General features: G+C 35.2%; 4 protein-coding genes across 5 annotated transcripts; 3 read left to right on the forward strand and 1 right to left on the reverse strand.

Moving 5' to 3' along the window:
• The first annotated feature begins 1029 nt into the window (after positions 1-1029).
• LOC130814006 (membrin-11-like) lies at positions 1030-4398 on the forward strand. Its single transcript, XM_057679974.1, has 4 exons — positions 1030-1463; positions 1930-2050; positions 2151-2300; positions 3874-4398. The coding sequence occupies exons 1-4, from the start codon at positions 1198-1200 to the stop codon at positions 4033-4035; spliced, it is 699 nt and encodes a 232-aa protein (XP_057535957.1). The 5' UTR covers positions 1030-1197; the 3' UTR covers positions 4036-4398.
• A 618-nt stretch (positions 4399-5016) lies between these two features.
• Positions 5017-9648, forward strand: LOC130814007 (translocase of chloroplast 159, chloroplastic). 2 transcript variants are annotated; one of them, XM_057679975.1, is made up of 3 exons: positions 5017-5291; positions 5562-6640; positions 6715-9648. In XM_057679975.1, the coding sequence occupies exons 1-3, from the start codon at positions 5237-5239 to the stop codon at positions 9526-9528; spliced, it is 3948 nt and encodes a 1315-aa protein (XP_057535958.1). In that variant the 5' UTR covers positions 5017-5236; the 3' UTR covers positions 9529-9648. The 2 variants fall into 2 exon arrangements, with proteins under 2 accessions (XP_057535958.1, XP_057535959.1); XM_057679976.1 differs by having other exon boundaries at positions 5595-6640.
• A 940-nt stretch (positions 9649-10588) lies between these two features.
• Positions 10589-14928, forward strand: LOC130814010 (probable U6 snRNA-associated Sm-like protein LSm4). The gene is made up of 8 exons (XM_057679978.1): positions 10589-10785; positions 10948-11002; positions 11089-11130; positions 11548-11646; positions 11791-11868; positions 14118-14154; positions 14299-14454; positions 14657-14928. The coding sequence occupies exons 2-8, from the start codon at positions 11000-11002 to the stop codon at positions 14674-14676; spliced, it is 435 nt and encodes a 144-aa protein (XP_057535961.1). The 5' UTR covers positions 10589-10785; positions 10948-10999; the 3' UTR covers positions 14677-14928.
• Positions 14929-15063: 135 nt separating this feature from the next.
• LOC130814009 (WD repeat-containing protein GTS1) lies at positions 15064-22953 on the reverse strand. The gene is made up of 8 exons (XM_057679977.1): positions 22456-22953; positions 22140-22347; positions 21912-22010; positions 18890-18964; positions 18361-18471; positions 18159-18250; positions 16728-16812; positions 15064-16601 (listed from the first exon to the last, which is right to left on the reverse strand). Exons 1-8 carry the CDS (start codon positions 22590-22592, stop codon positions 16239-16241), a joined length of 1170 nt encoding a protein of 389 aa, XP_057535960.1. The 5' UTR covers positions 22593-22953; the 3' UTR covers positions 15064-16238.
• Between the last annotated feature and the right edge of the window lie 186 nt (positions 22954-23139).

Here is a 23139-nt window from a genome sequence, read left to right on the forward strand (position 1 = left end):
TTATGAGTTAATTTTTTATTCTTGTATATTTTCAACTACTCCTATTCGCTAGCAATTTAGTATTAAATTTAAATTAGTATTATTAATATCCGTCAGTCTCATATAGTTTTAATATTATATATATTTATATGTGAAAGTTCTTTTAGAAAACTTATAGCAAACTCTATAAAAAATATAATATTAATTCAAATTTGTAGGCGCCCAATAAAAATCCTAACAGCCTACACAAAGTAAAAACTAATTTTAAATTGATTGAGATGCCTACTTTTACTAACAAAAATCACGTTAAATAGCACTAATTTTTAACCATTAAATATATTATTTTCATATAATTTGTTATTTCGATACTATTCAATGATTAATTAAATATCAATATAGTAAATTTCATCTGCAATATAAGTCAAGATCAAACATTAAAATTATTTCATTCAGAAGGACTATGAGAGTATGACATTGGAGATTTCTAATGCGATAATGCCTTTATTTAATGGTATAATTATTAAATTTTGCTTGATTATTTTGTATCTGTTTTCAGAAATATAGATGAATTACTAGTGGCTACTTTGAGTCTTTTCAGACTTCCAAATATTGTATGATTACAAGAGATATATTCTTGTTCTTCATATAATTGGTTTCCCATTTTTAACTCCAACCTTGTCCAATTCTTTGAATAATAAATTATTGAGCGTTAATAAAATATATTATGTTTTTTTTTAACTGGGATTAAAACCATACACAAGTAATGAATTTCAAAAGAGATTTATTTCGAAGTTAAACATTTTAAACACTGGCTAAAATCTGACAAAAATAAATAAATTTGAATTTTGAGTCCAATTTGTTTATTCATGACTATTTGAAAAGTGCACTTTTTCACATGTCATATAGAATTGATCATAAATTATTATATGAGACAATTTTACCGAGAAACTATATTGTATATGAGTTAAATAGCTCACGTCATAGATATATGAAGATATAAATTTTTTATTTGAGATCGTGTCGTCAGAAAACAGTCTTTTGGCATAGCAACTCAAAATTCATTACCAACCCATACATGATAACTTGTGGAGTAATTTCTTGGAAATTAAAATTCCAGTGATGTTAAACAAACGGCTTATTTTTTGGAGTTAACAAAGATAAGTGCGAGACAGACTTTATCTGTTTGATTGAGAAGAGAAAGCTTTACAAGCACCATCAATGGAGGGCGTAGCAGTTAGCAGTGGAGGAGGAGGAACGACGTTGTCGGATGTCTATCAAAAAGCCAAGAGATTGCAATTGAAGATCAGAGATTCTGTCGAAAGACTCGAACGCCTTGAATCCTCCTCTTCCGCTGCATCTTCTGCATCCCCGGAGTTCGCTTTCGATATCAAGAACGATATTTCTCAGCTCCACTCTCTTTGTACCAGTATGGATAATCTTTGGCGTTCTGTTGCCGTCAAATCTCAGCGCGATATTTGGAAAAGGTTTTCCTTCTCTCTCTTAGGGATTTACTTTGTTCTCTTGTTACTCTGATTGCTTTTTGTTTTGGATTTGTGGTCGTTTTCGTGATTTTTTCGGATTTGGTGTTGATATTCATCTCAAGATTGTCAATTGGCTTGTAGATTGGAATCAAAATTTTGATCTTGATAGGTAGAATTGACTAACATGATTTTTGGTGATGATCTTGTGTTAAATTTGGTTGCAATTGCATTTACGGACCTTAGAATAGATTGGACTCAAATCCAGTTGATCAGTGTGTACCTTCTTGAAGGTAACTCAAGCTAATACTTGCTTCTATTTGTTATTGCTTTATTGCTAAACTAGCATGTTTTTGATGTGTCCTGTTTCAGTAATGTGTTTTCGATACTTATATTGCCTTTCTAAGAATGTTTCTTAGTTCTTACAACAATGCCTAAACACTGAGCCTAATTATTGGTATTGTCAAAACAGAAAGGTCGAACAGGTTGCTGAAGAGGCGTACTCGTTGCAAGAAAGTTTAGACAAGTACTTTTCGAGAAATCAAAGAAGAATACAGGAAGCAAAAGAAAGGGCTGAGTTGCTGGGAGGAGCTGTATGTCTTGCTTTAGATTTGTGTTCTTGAAAAGACACTTAATTCGTTGTTTAATCTATCGTAGTCTGATGTATTTTTGCTTATTTCTCTCATAATATAGAATGGGGAATCTTCTCATGTTCTAAGAATTTTCGATGACGAAGCACGAGCCATGCAGTCAGCACGTAATTCTTCCAGGATGTTAGAAGATGCTTATTCAACTGGTGTAGCCATCCTTTCAAAGTTTTCAGAGCAGAGAGAAAGCATGAAGGTACTTATCTTGCAAAATAACTTTCAGCTCTATAGTATAGGCCATAGTCCATGGATGTTTTCTTCTACTCTTGTGACTGCCTGTCTGCACAATTATGCATTACATAGCTCTTAGATTTGTGGGCACATGATGTCACAAACTACTATAATATTTTCTGAAAAAGATAACTATAAAGCTAGTTACAATTTATAATAAGTTGCCTTGCAGATTGGCTGCTTTGTGAAAACACTACCCATGTCTAATTTAGGCTTATCCGTCAACTCAAATATTGAAGTAGCAATTGCTTAAAGTGCTTAACTGCCCCCCCCCCCCCCCCATCTCCCGCTTTAAAAACATTTGTAGGCTACTGAAATGAATTTAGTTAGACTTAGAACATTGTCATTTTTGTAGAATTTTTTGATCTAAAAAAATATGGAATCTTGTTTCCCCTTTTCTACGGGAAAATTGAACATTAGAATTAGAGTTCTCTCAAGGATTAAAATTGGAATATATATACATTTATTGTACTTTTGTTTTCTAACCCATGGGTGTTATGTTCTCTATATGTGTATATACGCTCTTTTTATTCCCTCTCACTTCTCTCATACGGTTCATTCTTAATAGAGCCAAAAAATAGTTATCTAGTCTCAAATTATAATGAACTATGATAAAATGAATCACCAAATTATTTGCTCCTATTTATGAATTATATTAATTTGCAAATAATGTTCGCTATCAAGGGTCAATTGGAAACAAAAAATTGTTATGACAGGGTGATTGCATCAAACCTCTCATACCCTGCCTGTGTGAGATCATATCATTGAGACATACCTTACCCCTGGTCATATACACCAGACTTGGTGTTTTTATAATAATAACTTGGTAACAGTTTACAGGACCTTTACATCTTAGGCTTATTATATAGGTGGACTTGAACTATACACAACTAATTAACCTTAAAGCTCTTGTTGAATTTTTATTTGGAAGTTTGGGTTGTTTCATTGTTTTCAGCTGTTACAGGGCTAGCTGTTTAGGTGAGAGCTATGGTGTTGCTGATGTTTCTTTCGGCCTTATTCTGGTGGGGTGCAGGGAAGTGGAGAGGTCGGTGTAGTAGGTGAGGGGTTGATTTGTTAGATTAAGGGAAACAGTGATAGGTCTATGTAGAGAGCAGGAAATTGGAGAAGTATTTGGACGTATTTTTACTTTTGCACTTGAATGATAGTAAATTTTATCTAAGTTCCTTAGCATCTCCCATGTTAATTTGTTTTGGTTCACGTAGCTGACCCAATCTCTAGGGATTAAGCCTTTGGCGTTGTTTTCTTTTTGGCCTTCAATTTCTTAAATTTTGGAAAACTGAACAGAATTTTTATTTTTTTATAGAATTTTAAAGTGCGAGCTGGACACAATATTGCTTTCTATAATGTTTCGGCACTTGATGCATGTTTGCTTGTTAGGCATTACAGTTGTGTTGGATGTTGAACTACATTGGAATCAAAGTGTAATTAAGCACACGTTTAGTTCCCTTTTCAGTAGTACTTCACTTAAGATAATTTATTACTTATTGTTGATTCTCTTGATTACTATGCTTTTGTAGAGCGCACAGCGCAAGTTACTTGACATTTTGAACACAGTGGGGCTCTCCAATTCGGTGCTAAGATTGATTGAGAGGCGAAACCGTGTAGATACATGGATTAAGTATGCTGGCATGATCCTCACTTTTGTCGTCCTGTTTGTGTTGTGGACTTGGAGACACTAGAAGGCCCAATCTGTTCTATGATGGTTGATGTCTTACCGTCTGAAATTGTTTATGACGAAGTCCTTGCAGCTTTCTCCTGCTATTTACAAGTGGTTCTTTAATCATGGTTATAGCACGTAGACAAATAGAAAGGGATCCTTTACGAATTACGAAGAGTATCATACACCACGCCGGTAGCACGTTCTATTAATTTGACTTAAATCTCAGTATTATCGAGTCGTGACAAACTCTAGAGATGTAAATACATAAGTTCGAGGTCTATTTTTTGTTGTATGTAAGATTTTTGGAGTCTCATTTTGTTCGGAATTGAAATTTTGACTTTTGGATGTTTAAATGCTTGACCCATAAAATAATTTTTACAAATATTGGCTCAAGTATTCAAATGATGATGGAAGTAGTTTGTTGGAGTTCTCAATCTTCTGTTTAAAATAATTTTTACAAATATTGGGTCAAGATGTAAATGATGATGTTTAAATATTTTATGAGACTGTCTCATTATGAGATAATTTCACATAGTTAGTTTTTTAAATTGATCACTTTAAGATTGTAAATAATAACTTTAAGGATATAAATGATCACTATAAAATCTTAAATGTATATTATATTACTTCATCATGAAATCATTTCATTTGAAAATTTGTGTATGTCCCTATGTATGACCTTGTTCATATTATTGATCATGCTTCACGAGAAGCAACTCTATCATTTATTAGTAACAACTATCCATCAGTCATCAAATATCATGTTACACTTATATTGATAATAATGTAAAATTATAAACAATAATTATTCATTATATACCATGTTACACTTAAATCAATAATAACGTAAAATTATAAAATGATCATAAAAAATTATTGATATTTTTTAAGATTATTCACATTATTATCACGAATCATTATTTGGGTTCATTTGGCAAAAATAAAAAATAAAAATCTCCAAATGCTTATATTGAAGATTGCAATTTGTACAAAATGGAAGGCCCAAAGTATTTCGAGAGTTATTTAGTCCTTTTACCTTATCTCTGTTCTTTGCGCTCTTTACTTCTCCCTCTTCCTTATTCTCCACCTTTTCTGGCACCTTCATCATAATTCAATTCACGAAAAACCCTCAATTAAAAACCTTTAAACCCTAAAACCTTATTATTGACATTCGTTTAATCATTGAATAGAGGAATTAATCTGCACAACGGCTTGAATACATGGAGTCTGAGCCTCAGTTGGATACGACGTCGCTTCTTGACCGGCAACTATCAGGTATTCGTGCTTTTCCTTCTCATGATGATGACGATGATGATGATGATGATTATGTTGTTGAAACCAATAATTCTCCTGAAAATATGATTTAAAATTATGAAAAGCACTTGAATTTTGTTTGTAGTAGCATTAATCGAAGTAGCAATGATATATTTATTATTAGCTTTGATAGTAATGTCAATAACGGAAGTTATGTCAATGGTAATGAAGAGTTTGACACTTCTGTTGCTGACCTAGATGATGAAACTCTTGAAAAAACAATTGTGGCAGGTGAAATTGATGCCCCTGCATCTGGTTCACCAGGTATTCCGGTTCCAAAGGCAGGTTTGCCTGTGGCGAAGATATCAAAGGATGGAGATGATGAGGATAATGAGGATGTTAGTGTAGAGGATAGTGGTGAAGTTGAGTCTGAATTGGGTAGCTCATTTGCTGGGGATAAGGCTCCTAGAGCTAGGGTTTCGGATGAAGAGGACGAGGACGAGGACGATAAAGGAGAGCGTGAGGATGAAGTTTTTGAAGAGGCTAAAGAGGAAGCAGGTGGTGATGAGGGCGCTCAAGAGAAGATAGAGGGTGAGGTATTAGAGGATAAGGTGGTTAGTGGTGAAGATAAATTAGAAGAAAGTGGTTCAGTTATAAGCTCCACGAATGTTGAAAATTGTGATGTTGAATTGATTGATGAGGAGGATGCTGTTGTGGATTCCATAAATGTGGATGTTGGTGAAGCTGTAAGGTCAGGGGTTGCTGTTGTCCGGGTAGAAGAAGAAAAGAAGGACTCGAGTGTTGGGTTAGTTGAAACTGTTTCTAGTGATAGGGATGATAAGGTGGAATCTGAGGTTGAATTAGTCAAGGAGACATCTGTTGAAGAACCGGCTTTGGAGCACTCTGCATCTGTTGAAGGTGCTGAGGTGAAGTTGACTGATGAGGGTGATTTCGTTATGGATTCAGTTGGTGTAGATGTTAACGAAGCTCTTGGTTCTGGAGCTGCTATTTTAGGGGAGGTAAAAAAGGTGGAAGACGCAGAGAATACATCAACGATGGAAGTTGGAGACAATGTTATTGAAGAATCTACCTCAGCAGTGGATGATTCAGTTGCAGAAGAACCTGCTGAAGTGGACTCAAAATCCGTAAAAATGGATGAGGTGAAGATTTCAAGTGAAGAAGACTCTGTTGTTGATGGCGTGAATGTTGATGTTGTTGAAGCCGCTAGATCTGGAGTCGCTATTGTTGGGGATTCTGGAGGAGCAGAAATGGAAAAGGAAACAGAAGGCAAGGAATTAGCTACAACTATTGGTGAAAATGTACCATTGGCCAATGAGTTTGAGCCACTGGTTCATGGAAATTCTTCAGAGGTCAGTATTTTATTCCATTGAATTAGTTGCCAATGATGATGTTTTTCTTATATTTTCTACTTTTTTTGTTCCAGATTAGTGAAGTTGCTGGTGAACAACATAAAGAAGCTCTTGCAAGTAAGGAAGACACTCCTTCATCAGTAGACATTCATGAGAAACTGGCCACAGGGATGACTAAGTCACAAAATGATGAACCTGAGCGCCTTGATCATGTTGATGATGCTGCTTCTGGCGATATCAACGAACATGAACCAAAACAGCAAGCTATAACTTCTAGCAATGAAAAGGATGAGGACGTTGGGGAAATATATAGTGTACCACAAGAGGAACAGGATTATGGAGGCTCTGATGGTGACGCTGAACCTGTTTTCCTTAAGGGTGGAGTGTCTTCCAGAGGTTTTACAGAGGATTTGGCTTCTGGTGATCTTTCTGAAATGATTGATGATCAGGTTGTCACAGAGTCTGAGGAGGAAGCTGACTCCGATGAGGAAAGACAGGGCAGAGAATTGTTTGATTCTAGTACATTTGCTGCTCTTTGGAATGCAGCAACTAGGGCTGGTTCAGATTCGGGCCCTATCACTATAACATCTCAAGACGGTTCTCGCCTTTTCTCTGTCGATCGACCTGCTGGTCTTGGAACATCACTCCGATCTGTGAGATCTGCATCAGGTTCCAGCAATTCAAACATATTTTATCCTCTCAATACTGTTGCTCCTTCTGAAGAGAGTCTGAGTGAAGATGACAGAAGGAAGCTGCAGAAAATACACGAGTTGAGAGTGAAGTTCTTGAGGCTTATGCAAAGACTTGGCCAGACTGCAGATCAATCCGCAGCAGCAAATGTTCTGTATAAATTAGCCATTCTTGCAGGTAGGACAGCTATTCCATCTTTCAGTCTTGATAATGCAAAACAGACAGCTCTGCAGCTTGAAGCCGAAGGGAATGAAGATATAGACTTTTCTTTGAATATCCTTATCCTTGGAAAAACTGGTGTTGGCAAGAGTGCCACCATCAACTCGATATTTGGTGAAGAAAAGGTTAAAATCAATGCATTTGAACCTGAAACCACTTCGGTTAATGTGGTTGAGGGAATTGTGATCGGGGTCAAAATAAGGGTTATTGATGCACCTGGTCTCAAATCTTCAGCGTTGGAGCAAGGTTTTAATCGTAAAATTTTAGCCTCAGTCAAGAAGTTTACTAAGAAATATCCTCCTGATCTCTTGCTTTATGTGGATCGTCTGGATTCACAAACAAGAGATCTTAATGATCTACCCATTTTGAGGACAATCTCTGGGTCGCTTGGTTCTTCAATCTGGCGGAGTGCCATTATCACTCTCACTCATGCTGCATGTGCTCCTCCAGATGGCCCATCTGGTGCTCCATTGGGTTATGATGTTTTTGTGGGACAGCGTAGTCATATCATGCAGCAGTCTATAGGTCAAGCTGTAGGTGATTTGCTTTTAATGAATCTAGGCATGATTAATCCTGTTTCTCTTGTGGAGAATCACCCTGCATGTCGGAAAAACAGAGAAGGCGAGAGGGTTCTTCCTAATGGTCAGGCTTGGAGACCGCAGTTATTGCTGTTGTGCTTCTCTATCAAAATATTGGCCGCCGCAAGCTTGACATCAAAGCCTCAAAATCCTGCAGACCAACGGAAGCTTTTTGGTTTCCGTGTCCGTTCACCTCCTCTCCCGTACTTGCTATCTTCAATGTTACAGCCTCGAACCCACCCCAAACTTTCAGCAGACCAGGGTGGTGACAATGGTGATTCTGACATTGACTTGGATGACTTGTCTGATTCTGATCAAGAAGAAGATGAGTACGACCAGCTCCCACCGTTTAAGCCTTTAAGGAAAGCACAGATTGGTAAGCTTAGTGGAGAGCAAAAGAAGGCATATTTTGAGGAATATGACTACCGAGTGAAGCTACTTCAGAAGAAGCAGTGGAGAGAGGAGCTGAAGAGAATGAGGGAGATGAAGAATGGGAAGAATAGTTTTAATGACCCCAGTGACATGCCAGAAGATTATGATGCTGATAATGGAGCCCCTGCTGCTGTACCAGTGCCTTTGCCTGACATGGTTTTGCCACCATCTTTTGACTGTGACACTCCAGCTTATCGATATCGGTTCTTGGAGCCAACTTCACAGTTCTTGGCTCGTCCCGTTTTGGACACCCATGGTTGGGACCATGATTGCGGGTATGATGGTGTCAACGTCGAGCAAAATATCGGAATCGCAGGACGTTTCCCTGCAGCAGTGACTGTGCAGGTGACAAAGGACAAGAAAGACTTCAACATTCACTTAGATTCTGCTGTCTCTGCCAAGCATGGAGAAAATGGTTCCAGCTTAGTTGGGTTTGATATTCAAACTATTGGTAAGCAGCTTGCTTATATTGTGAGAGGAGAAACCAAATTCAGAAACTTGAAGAAGAACAAGACAGGTGGCGGAGTCTCGGTTACATTTTTGGGGGAGAACGTGGCCACTGGAGTGAAACTCGAAGATCAGATAGCTTTGGGTAAAAGGCTTGTTTTAGTCGGGACGACAGGTACTGTTCGTTCTCAAAAAGATGCTGCCTACGGAGCCAATTTAGAACTACGTCTTAATGACGCAGATCATCCAATTGGCCAAGACCAATCCTCTTTTGTGCTATCACTCATGAAATGGAGAGGAGACTTGGCAATTGGAGCAAACGCGCAGTCTCAGTTTTCTGTCGGGCGCAGTTCAAAGATGGCTGTTCGTATTTCCTTAAATAACAAACAGAGTGGGCAGATTACTGTGAAGACAAGCAGTTCGGATCATCTGGCTCTTTCTTTTGCTGGTCTCATTCCAATTGCTCTTTCCATCTATCAGAAATTGAGGCCTATTGCCAGTGAGAATTACTCTATATACTAACGCCCATTTCGTTTTTGATTCTTCCATTTTTCCCTAATGGTGTCAAAATTGTGATGATTACTTTTGTAGTTTCATGAATTACTTATTATCTCAAGCATAAGTTCATACTTGATTACCAAATCTATGTGAGTGGCACGTACTTCAAATAAGCCTCCTCCGCTGCATACTTTCTTGCATTGAGTAGGCTTCTAAATCGATCTCCATGGCTAGCGGACGCGTTGCGCCGTTGCCTCTGCAGCTTTCTTTGCTATTTGTGTCACTAGTTGTGGCCATGATTCGTGTTACTGGTCTTCCTCTTTGATAACGTTGTCCACCTTCCACATCAAAAGGCAACATTTAAAAACTTATTTTCTCGGCTTGATTCATTTTTTAAGTAGTACGGAAATATGAAAATTTTACATTTATATTGACTTTGATTTTTGAAATGGTTATTGACATCAATTAACTAAACTCTAATAATTAAAACACACACAATACCACATAAATTGATAGATTATTGAGCACCATGATTTAACAAATTGAACAAATTATCACATGTTAAAAACAAAAAACAAATGAAAATAGCAAGGTCTAAGACCACCAACGATTATTGAGAACAATTGGGCATTCCGAAGTGTTCGAGTTTCGATAGGTAACCGTTTATTTTATAGAGTAGTTAGAAAAATGGGAGAATGAAATGAGTTAAAGGAAAATTAGAATATTTAACATATAAAAAATGATGATACAATAAAAAAGATGGCAACAAAAATCAATATCTAAGAAGAAGCTCTAAAACGATAAAATATAGATCATATATGAACTTACAATTTATGTATATTATATATATTTTTAAAAAGGATAACACATGCTACGCTTGGCCTGTTATTAGATCAGTCTTTATAAGTGGTAATATAAATAAGTTTTTAATATTTTTTGTTTAAAACTCAAACAAGGGTAAAAAATAAAACCAAGGACAAAAAAAAAAAATCTTATCTCAATTAAAGCAACTAAGCAAGAATCAAATTTCTTATATAATATCTTAAGTTCAATTTTAACCTAATCACATTGTTTATTGAGTGCTTACTCATAAAAAATCGAAGTAAAAATTGAAGGCATATGGGGCAAGCCCCCGCTCGAGCAAGAGTTCATCCCCTTTTAAATATGATGATCGATCGCAATAATTAAGAGAAAGTGTTGAACGTTGCTCTTCCCATTTCTCTGAAACCTTTTTCCTTTTGCCTCCGCAATTCATTATCTCCATTGATTCTTCATTCTTGGGTAATAATGAACTTCTATTTTTCTTTTTTTTGAATGTATATTTTCTTGGTTTTCAACAGAATACTTTCTTTTTGACCCTACACTCTAGTTCTCTACTTGTTTTCCTTAATTTTCTGTTCTAGGGTTTTACTCACATTTTAATTTGATTTGTTTTTGTTGTAGTTGATTGATCTTTTGTACAAAGAATTAATCTATTCGTACCTCACAAATTATAATGGTAATTTGTTTCTTCCTTTTATTGGATTGATTTATTTTATTGGTATGTATATGTTTTTTTCACTGTTTTATGGTTCAAAATTGTAGCTTCCTCTATCACTGCTCAAGACTGCACAGGGCCACCCTATGGTGAGAACACTTAATAGTTAATACCCATATTTCAAATGCTTTTACTGTTGATCTTATTAGGTTATAATTTTAGAGAGTGTTTGATTTGGTTTATGAAACCTATTTTTCAATGGAACATGTAAATTATAATTAATTTGGTTTGATGGAACGCTGTAATGGAAAATAGAGATGTTGGAGATGAAGAATGGAGGAAAATTGGTTTCCTTTCAATTTTGTAGGAAAATGTTTGTAAAAGGATGTAAAACACTTTTCAATTCAAAATTCCCGTTTAAATTTCTTTGTTGGACTAAACTATGGAAATTGGTGAAATTAGTTTTCTGGGAAATCGTTTTTCCCCAAACCAAACACCCTCTTTGTGTTTGTTAATTGTATGATCTTTTAATATGCCCAAATTTGTATTTTTTTTTTGTTTTTTAGTTGGTGGAATTGAAGAACGGGGAGACTTATAATGGACATTTGGTTAATTGTGATACCTGGATGAATATTCATCTTCGTGAAGTTATCTGTACATCTAAGGTAATATCAAGTCTGTATTTTGAATTTTTGGGTTTAGCTTCTTTGAATTTCCCTTGTGAAATAGATGTTTCGTTTACCTTCTTAAGTTACTCAGTGGTGATGTTCTTGTTTTGCATTGATTGGTCTAGTGGTCTTTTTTCACAGGATGGAGACAGGTTTTGGAGAATGCCTGAATGTTACATCAGGGGCAATACTATCAAGTATCTTCGAGTTCCAGATGAGGTAAATTCCTTTTCTCTCAACTTTGTCTTTGATCTTTGACATCAATTGTTGTGGGGCTTGTAGTCTTTGCACATGATTTGCACATGTTATTAATGTAAAGTTGTAGATAATGTTTGCTATCAAGGGTCAATAAAAAATAACCTCTTAGTTTTTACTACAACTGTAGGCTTGCATACATCTAACCTTTGAATCCCATTTTGGTGGGACATGGAGCCCCTTAATGGCATTGGAGTGATGGACTCCTATAATATAGGAGAGTGTTATATGATCAACTGTGAATAGATTGAAATATTTACTGTTGGAAATCTTGGATTATTAGGTTTGACATCACCTGTTTGTTGAATTAACTTATCTTCGTTGATTAGCCCTTGTTGCTCTAGAATGGTAGAACCTCACCCTTGTGGTAAAATGTTGTCAAGATAAGTAGCATTCAGATTTATGTTAGGGTGACCAAGGTTTTTTTCGGAAGCCATTTTTCTGTATAAGCATCTTTCATCTCTTTGATGAAATCTAACATAAGGGATGGGCTGCAAACTCTTTTTGTAGACTCATTTTCCCCTGTTACTAGTTTTCTCTGCAAAATGCTTTTGTGTCTGCCTTTTATGTTGATGGTGTTTACGATCATCATTTCAATGGACTCCATATGATTGGGAGATAGATGAGCTTTAATCTAATGGTTGAATCTTGACATCTAAGTCATTTGAAGTGGAGGGTTCTGAGCTACTGGACATCTAAAATAAGTTATCATAGTTATCTCAACTGAATGCATTTTGGTCATTTGATTTGTATACTCCAACGGAATAAGTCTAAAGCAAGCCCCTACAAATATGTCTCAAAGCAAATTATTTTTCTCTAAAGTAAAACAAAATTGCAAAATAATTAGGAGTGGTTAAATAGGCAAATCGGAATAAGGTTCTTTTTGCTACAAAATATTCATCTAGAAACATATCAACGTAACTGAAAATAGATAAATGTCCCACTGGTCCTACATTTTAGCCTAAAAGTGTGTTCATACTATAAATGATCGCTTTGTTTTTTTTTTTTGACCTCAACCATTTACCTACTTATTGGGTTTGAGGATTTTTTTTATTTTATATTATGCTGTTGACTTAAAATGTAAAAGTTTGTTAATATCATAGGGGTTTGATTCCATTATCCTTATCTCTGGGTCCTTGAGAAACTTGAAACATGATGAAGTAGAATAACGACTTACCTGTCAATTTATAATTGTTAGCTTTTGCATTTTCTTGTCTGAATTTTCTATTTTCTAAAGAAATGTTTTAGTTTGTCCTTTAAATATGTCTGAAGTTCAATGCTTTGATGGCCTTGTTTCAATTTGATTTACTAGCGAACCTTTTCCAATGTCCCCCATTTACCTTCTATATTATCTTGGTTATGTTAATAGCCACTGTAACTTTTTCTAAATCCGAATTCAAGACATCCACTAACCAGCTTTCATTTACATCTAGAAGATTGATTGCTACTGTCACTGCCATAAACATCTTCCCTCTTATCTGAATATCAAACATCATGGCACTAGAATTATAAAGCCCATTCTGATCTCTTGGTGGTTACAATCAACTTCCAACGGAAAATATGTTCTTTTGTTTCATTTTCTCTTATCTTCTCTGATAATTTTAGTTATTTTATTGTATATTTTTGTTGTATTCTTTTAGTTTTGGACTTGATGGAAGGGATGGGTTGGTGTTAGCCAGGAGAAATTTGGGCTGATTGTGTTTTTGGGTTACAGGCAAGTTGAATAAATGGGATTTCTTGTAGGGAAGGAACGGTGAATTTCGGCAGTTGAGAGGTTGGGGCCTTTGGAGGTGGCAGTGGCTGGCATTAGGATTGAGATGCTTTTAGGTTAGGATTTTGTATTAGCAGTGTTTAGATCCCCAAAGGTGAAAAATAACATCTCCATGGGGCAACTGGGTGTTGGGGAATGAATAAGTTTCCATTTCTATTCCTATTCTGATTCATGATAAACTACTGCAAATTTTGATCATATTCATGGTATACAGAAGAGGTCTTTTTGAGTGGAGCCAATTGAGAATGGAGAATGTCATAATAAACTGCGTAATTGTTGACCTGAACATATCTATATTCAGTGTTTGCTCATTGCTGTAGTATTATTCTGATAGCCCAATAGGTCATTTTTAATCATCATGCTACACTTGTTCGGAATTTTGTTATTGAGTTGCTCCTGCCTGCCTGCTATCTAACTTAGACTTGGTACTTTTCCTTGTTAGGTCATTGATAAAGTCCAGGAGGAGAAGAGTCGCACAGGTATTATTCTTTCATAGATGGATAGACCATTGTTTAAAAAAAAACTACACAAATTTGATTATCTTTTTATGAAAATAATAGTTTTACAATTTTGAGAAAGGTTAATATGCATTGTTTCCCTAATTATGTATTTGGTCTTTTCAGATAGGAAGCCTCCTGGCGTAGGGCGTGGAAGAGGAAGAGGCAGAGAGGATGGCCCTGGACGGCAGCCAAAAGGTATTGGGCGCGGTATGGATGATGGTGGTAAAGGTACTGGAGGCAGAGGTCGGGGTGGTCCTAGTGGGAAGCCTGGTGGGAAAGGTATGGAATCATTCCTAGGCAAAACCTCCAATTCTAGTTTCCAGTTTAAAGTTCTCACCACTTGGGACATCTTAAACAAACTTTATGCCGGTTGTTATTTCTTATGGAGGCTACTCCGATGCTCTAAATTGACCATTGACTATCTTTTGACTTGGCACATTAAATATGATTAACAAAAAATTATATTTTCATGTTGTGACAGTTGGAGGCCGGGGTCGATGAAATTAAGCTATGATAAGCTGCGTCCTTGTTGAGTGTTGGCGTTTTGCTGCTTTTGATGCATTGCCACCGCCCAACGGTTATGGATTCAAGTTACATTTTGTCAAAATTGAACAATCTCTGCGTGTGTAAAGACGTGATCTTATGAATCTCAGTATGTCATTGGTTTATGTATGTTTATCTAGTAAGATTTTTTTATGTATCTGTTAGTAGGTTGTATAACAAGTTTTTGAGTTGGCCCTTTTTATTTTTGGCTGCTTGTTCTGTGTGTTTTCGAAAACAGGGTCGGGTCCCTCCTCACATATTACAAAATCACGGTTACACATTTCTTTAATGCCTTTGTATTCTAATTGATTTGGGTTGGGGAAACTAGGTCAATTAATTTTTTTATGAGAGATCGTCTCTTGGTGAGACGAGTTTAAAATATGAAACACATATGCTAATAACTGGATTAGTTGGCTTATTCAATCTGTACATGGTTAATCCTACGGGGGAACCGTCTTACACAAAATTCTATAAGCTATCTTGTGACCATTTCTGTAAATCCTATAAAGTTCTCTTAGTAAGTAACATCGTATCCACCAAAATTCTCTTAAAAGGTATCTAATCATTTAAACAATACCATGGTTGGGATATACTACTAAAAGATATGATTTGATCAATTCAATTGAACCAAAAAACAAAACAAGTACTAGAACAACCCTACTATGTTTGGGAAAAGAAGGTCAAACTCAGCCCCGACATATTTCGGCCATGTTCAAACTCAGGCTATCTACATTTGGCCTTAGCTTAAACGAGCTCGCTTTTGACCATGGCCTAATTATAACTGCATTTGATCTTAAATCAAACACTTCCCTGGCCTGCAATTAACTTGGCCTTAATGTGCTAGATTTATATTTCATTGTGGACATCATTAAGTAACATCTCATGAAGTGTGGATTAGTAAGGAGAAAGTATTGAGGATAAGAGATGATCTATTAAATAACTGAATTGTATTTCTCAGTTTCATAGAGATTGCCACATTTAGCTTGTTAATTTAAGATAGAATTGTCTATTGGACAGATGACTATATTGCTAGTCTTTAGAATGTACTAGAAATTGTCAATTAGAATAAGTTAGATTTTGAAGAGTCACCATCATCAACCTGTTGAAGATAGGGTTTGAGTGGAGAAAGATGATACAAATTCATACCCGTACCCCTTTGAAATAGGGAGCCAAATGTTGAAGAGTAAATACAAATAACTTTCTGCCTCTTCTCTTTCTCAAATAAAAAAAAAAAAACGAAAGTTTTCCCTCAACTTTCCTTTATAATTTGTTTCCAAGATGGCAAAAACATTAGGAAAATTTTTTGAAGCTTAGCACCTTTAAAAATAAATAGAATACAATGAACCTTTAAAAAAGGAATGTAAACCTAACAAGATGAAGCATTTTGATGCAAACTTGATACTTATCTGCAATGGGACAAATGGTGGTCCGAACCGGTACAAAGCGCAACACACGAATGGAGCATACTAGTAGTAAAGGGGAAACCAAGATTTATATGAATTGAACTTGACCGCTATTCTCTAATAGGGTTGGTGCCTGTTTTTCTTGCGAGTCTTACTTGGCTTCAGTGTGAGGGTGCTTGATATCCAAGCACGGTTCACATCACTAGTCTCGTCCGATAACCAACAACATAATCGTCCATCCTCACCACCTGTCCAACCAAACATTCCACTGTTTGGAGAATCTCGTCCAGGCACGCTGAAAGCGGGCAAGATGCTCCTAACAATACCTGAATGGCCGCCCTCAAGCATAGCTTCAGGGGCGGCAATAACCCGTTCATTGGAATTCACAGGAAAGTAAGCAATGGTGCCTGAATGTGAGCCTCCAATAAGCCATAACCGATCATCTTCTATTGAGGAATGACAATCAATAAAATAATCAACCTGCAATCATATTCAATATTTCCCAGAGGCATAAATATAGGCCAGACTCATCAAATAATCTTTTTTGAGTTTCTCAACTCTACAAAACAATAATCTTTTGACAGGGTAGAGGAAGCATAACATTACCTGATTCTGAACCCAGCTTTTCGAGGCCAATGACCGTGCTTCCTGAAAGTCAGCTTCAACATTTTCCTCTTTCCAATTCCAGACACTGCAATTGATGCCAAGTTCCATGCACATTTGAGACAAATTGAAGATACCAGATATGGCAAACAAATTGCTACCAGAAAAAGAGTAACTAAAAATGATAGCTAAGTTGCTTCCGTATTTTAGTTTTCTGTAACTAATGCATCTACCTTTTTTAGTGCTTATGCTGCTCCTAAAATAACTAATTTCAATAAACAGATATCATATAAAAAACAACCTGAGCATGAAGTCCAAACTAGCTCAACTGCATATGTTATTATTAAAGTTTGGAAAATGATAATTTGGCAAAGGATTATTTTACAGCTTGGAATCTTTTCGCTGAAGGAAAACAAAGAGAACAGAAAAGAAAGGATAGAGAAAGCAAACAAAAATACTCCCTCCCTTCCTAATCCTATTTGTCATTTTGGGTAGTTCCATACTTCCATTAATTGTTCCCACAAAGAATCTTTCTATTTTCATCTCATAATTTTGGTTAATTAACCCTTAATTTTGGACAAAATTGTCCTTACCTTTTTATAAAATCTCAATAGTTTGTTCTTGTGGTCCTTACATATTCACCACTTACAATTAAACCAATATAAATAGGAAAAATTGACAGCTTACACCCATCTGATGTGAATAATATTTACTTTTGGATTTTTTTTTAATAATTTAACATTTGCCCTTAGTTTGATGTCAACATACCCTTTTACAATGAGCATACCCTATTAGTAAGCTTCAAAATAAATTAAGGACAAAAATTAGATTATTAAAAGATAATCCAAAGGTGATATGTCACAGTGGATTGGTAAAAGATTTAATTATTAATGTCCATTTTTCCAACAAAATATTTACATACAAGTTTAACTCACAAAGAATCATATTTATCTTTATTCACTTTCATTTTATTTTATTTTTGTGGTTCCTACATATACCCCACTAACAATTAAAACAACATATATTTACACTATCTACCTTATCATTACCTCCATCATAAACATTCCATTTATCTTAGTTCCCATGAATTCGTAAGAATGTCATTTGGGAATGGAGGGAGTATTAAATAATTTTACCAATAAAAAAGGAATTAATAGGAATCAAATTCTTAGTTATTAAATATTATTAATCAAGCAATGAAAAGTAACGATCATTTCCATTCTTCCCCAAATGGGAAAGTCACATACTTCTACCTATCTTCCATCAAATCCCCCCCTTTCTGCGGTCCTGACCAAACAAGCTCAAGGAGAAATTTCAAAAGTAGAAACGACACATTAGTTCTGATTCATCAAGAAGCACATCAAAGACACAAATAAACTAAGATGGAGAAGGATAAATGACAACTAAGAAAGCTAATTACTTTTTCATAAATACCTTAGGGTCTCAATATGAGACAAACACCAAAGCTTTCCGTAGTCTTGCCCAAAAAACCCAATTTTTCCTATTGATGTCCCCACATTCATCACCTACAGGATGAAACAGAGAAACGCCAAGTCTCATCAAGGGTATTAACCAGACATCCAGAAGTGGTACATGTATTAGATAACTTCAATGTATAATAACTAGCCAGACTTACAGAACATAGATGATCATCATCATTTATGTCTCCGGAAGTATCAAAAAGGCACATCAGACCATCAACCGATGCTGAGATAAGCTTGTTTTGAGTACCAGGAACAAAATGAACCTGCTAACAATCAACATGCTCAGAAAAAACCAAGCCCCAAATAAAAGAACACAATCATTTTATTTTGGAAATTCCAACAAGAATAATTTGAATTTTTGGCCACTTTCTCTTATTGATTCAAGCTTAAGTTTAACTCAAATAAAAGTGAATCCTCAAACTGATATTGCCACATCATCATTTTAACCAGCTTCAGATTACCACTCAAATCAATATTTCCCCGAAACGAATAAAGGAAGGTTACTCCAACGCATGGAAATAATTTGACTTAGACAGAAGTCCATATTTATATGAGAAGATGATTAATAGTTTATCATTTGCAATACACCTTTATTTCATTTTGACAGTGGAGAATGAACAACGAAAGAGAATACATCAAAAAAAAAAAATCATTCCCAAAGAACAAAGATACATCTCTTACCTGAGTAACATCTTCCACATGAGATTCCTCTAGACAAGCAACTTGTTTTCTATTCCTCCAATCCCATAGCAATACCTGCATTCACTAACATGAGAAAAGATGTCACTGTAGGTATTGGCACTAACTAAGCCAGGTCATTCTGCAGACATCGTCATCGATACCTTGTATATTGAATGGAAATCTTACTTCCAAAGTAGACTGAGCAGGCAGAAATTATAGCTGAGTCTTCAAAATATAAAAAGACATGAAATTGCTATGAGAAAGCCAAGGCAGATAACTATCCTTTTTCAAATATAATGAAACTAAAGCTTCACTTAGACTGCAGCACAGATAAATGCAATGGAAAAATATCAAGATTAACTTCCATGCTCTCTCACTAAGCTTTTGATCATTCTCCCAAACAAGATAAATAAGGTGATTAAAATAGCACTACCATGCTGAACAAAAACTTGGCAATCACCATTCTTTTTTGTTCTTCTCGTTTACTTTTTACACAGTTTTCAAAGCAAAATTTGAGCCTCGATATCTCTAAATACGCACATAAAAAATATATATAAAAAAGTATACATTAAAACGAATCTACGAGATCTCACATGGATATATTTTATATTTCATATATGTCTCAAAAACCTTAATCAAATTACTCTTTCCTTAAAGTGGAATATTCTAAACGAGAATAACATTAGAGAACAGAGGGAGTAAATTCTATAGTAAGATAAAGCATTAAATCAAAAATTCTTCTTTTGTTATGCGAACCAACCCAACAGATTAAATCATATAGTACTCTCTCGGTCCGTGTCAATTTGCATCATTTTTCATTTTAGATTGTTCCACTCCCTTTTTCAGAAATGGACCTTACCATTAACTTTTAATCACATCCACACATGTCAATTTTCTTTTTATATCATTCATACAAATCAATCTCTCTTTATTTGTTACCAAAATTTTATTTCACCTTAAAAACATTCTATTTGCAAATGATGCAAATTCAAAGAAACAAAGTAGTATAACTGAAGAATAAAAATACTATAAAAGTATTACTCTCTCCGTTTCCTAATATTTTTCCCATTTACTTTTTGCACAGTTTTCAAAGTAAATTTTGAGCCTTAATATCTCTAAATCCGCATCATAAAAAATTATAAAAGATATATAATAAAAAAATATACATTAAGAAGAATCTAACGAGATGTTACATGGATATATTTTATCATCTATGTCTTAAAAGTCTTAATTAAATTTTTCTCTCCAAAGTAGAATATTCTAAACGAGAAGAACATTAGGAAACGGAGGGAGTACCATACAACGTGCCATAACCCAAATGTGAAGTGATTCCCACTCGGCATCTGGGTTCTTATGTATGGAACCTTACTCTAATAATAACAAAGATGCTCCAAATTGACCTTTAATTGCAAACGTCATTTGCAGCTTTACACAAATAAAAAGTGCATATAATTTGACAAGCAATTTTATTAATATTCACTAAAATTAAACTACAAAACTATACATTTTTGGCTCCTACAAGAATTGACATGATTTTATAAGTTGACAAAAGATCTGACAACGTTACAAGGTATCGTGTTTCTACAAGCGCTAAAGTCATATCGATCACCATACTTTGGATCATGATACACATTAAATATGTACCTCCAATTTGCGTTCACTAATAAGGGTATAGCAAAAGAAAAGTATAAAAGATGTCAAAGGGTAACATATTGATGTGTATCGTGGTCCAAAATATAAAAACCAATAAGGCTTTATCGTGCAACACTTTTGAAAACACGATAAGCCTAATGACAGCCTCCTGAAAGTCGATGCTATCACTAGCATTGAAGCATTCTCCACTCACTACAGAGGTTGCAAGTTTTAGTACTTACAGGGGCTTTCATTATTCACAAACACAAACTTCCAAAAAATGATGGGTAAAGCTTTAATTAAAAAAACCTAAAGATAACTACTCAAAAGGTAGAATAGTAATTAGGTCAAATATTGATTGTGTTAAATATTGACTAAGATAAAAGAGAAAGCTAACTAATAATCCTAACAAACTAAACACTTAAGAGATAAGAGGGTGTTTGGTTCATAGCTTTTTACTTAGTTTTTTGGTTGACTTTTGGCTAACTGCTTGATCAAACAGTCAAAAAAAGTATTTGGCAAATGGCTTCAAAGCAGCTAAAAAGTTGGCTTTTAAGCCAAAATGAAAAAGCTGCTCCAACTAGCTTTTTTGGTTAGCTTTTGACTTATTCGCCCACTTTTTCTCTAATAAACAACCAATAACTAATACTTAAATTTACCTAACATCTCCACAAACAGCTGGCTTTTTCAACTAGCTTATAAGCCAACAAAAATAGCCAACGTTTCCAACTGATCAAACAAGCCGATTAAAAAAGTCAAAAGCCAACAACCATCAGCAAATTGCCAAACACCGCCAAGAAATAAAAATACTAATTTAATTAATCAACTAAAAGATAAGCTACTACGAATATCCTAATAGCTAAAACTGAATGTGCATTCCTTTCAACAATACTCCGTTATGTTCAGCCTTGCGTATGGCCTTCCAACTAGTTGACAACTTCAAATGACTCACCACAATCACACATGCCTTGCATGTAATGGAAAACTCCTACTCACACACCTTATCTTCAATTGGCAGACAATAGAAGACTCGCATTAGGACCCTTCATGCGTAGCTAGCTAAACCCTTCCAAGTTTAGCAAGGCTTCTTTCTCTAGTGGTACATGCACATGTACTCCTAAACTTCATTACTAAACCATGCAATTGGGTCCTCATGAATTCAATATCACCATAAGCACGACTATACTAGCATTATTATAGAAAAAACTACACTAAGACTAGAAACTACTAAATACAATATTTCCGAGAGCCATTCAATCCCTTAGGGATACCAGGGAATGAGACAAAACCTGGATTTCCCATCCACACCACAGAGAAAGGGAAAGTGGGTACATTCCGCTATTGAAAGATCAACATCATAAATTTTCTAAAGAAAAACATTCATACATGCCTGAGATTTACATCCAGCAGCAAGAAGATTGTTATTATTCACTCCACCCACTGAGAAACTGAAAACCTCCTGAGACGAACCAGCATTTATCAGAGACACCTGTAATTAAAATTCATAAAACACCAAAAGCAGACAGGATTATCAACTAATTATACAGAAAACGGAGTTCTATATTAAGAAGAAAAAGGCATATATTAAATAACAAAAAACATAAATTATTTGGAAAACCTCTTGAAAAATTCTTGTGTCCCAAGCTCGAATTGTAGCATCGGATGAGCACGAGACCAAGAGATTCGGAGAAGATGAATCTGCAAAAGATATTTGATTGACAGTGGAGGTGTGACCTCGACATTCCCCCAAATACTGTCCAGTTGAAGGAGAGTAGAGCTTCACCAAGTTGTTGGACAATGAAACCGCCATGGCAGACCAATCATCCCTTTATATGGGAAACAATTCGACACAAATTAAGAAATATACAGAAAAAGCCACTAAATTGAAACAGATTACAATACAATTAGAAGATAAAAACTATATAAGTGTATACTTGGAAGTGATTTGGAAGACATAATCGTCAGCGAAATTGGTTTGGATGGAATTTCTGAGTGCGAAACGATTGGATGAAGTTTGAATTGAACGGGATGGTTGGTGTTCCACTTCCACTTCCATTGACGTTGCTTCCATATTTATTCTTCTTAATTGTGTAAAAATGGCGCGCGGGATGGTGTCATGGAGTATTAGGTTTAGGGTTTAAGAATCGAGGTCTCAATTCTCATCAATAAAGTAACAGTATTTTTCCTAAATACTGCAAAGCGGAAATATTTTTATACTTATCTATTGGATTATGACCCAAATATGACCAATTTGGAATCTGAAAGATCCAAATGACATCCGTCCAAAATCGACTCGATGATCCGAATAAACACCTCTAGATTCAACTAGACACGTCAATTTTTATCTGACTTAAAATTTCAATCAAATTAATCCAATTAAAATTAACCCACCTGATCTATTTTTTAAAAAATTTTGTTAAATTTTAAGTTTGATGATAAGTATATATTTTCGAGTTATAATATATTAATTTTATTTGAAGTGATAATATATTGTTTTTCACTAAACTTAAAACCTTCATGGAACCAATAATATTAACTAATAGTAAAATTTCAAAAAATAAACATTACTCCTAAATGGTGTTTATAGCTACTTTATAACAATATGAATAAAATAACAA

This window comes from Amaranthus tricolor, chromosome 5, assembly GCF_026212465.1.
Source record: "Amaranthus tricolor cultivar Red isolate AtriRed21 chromosome 5, ASM2621246v1, whole genome shotgun sequence".
NCBI lineage: Eukaryota > Viridiplantae > Streptophyta > Magnoliopsida > Caryophyllales > Amaranthaceae > Amaranthus > Amaranthus tricolor.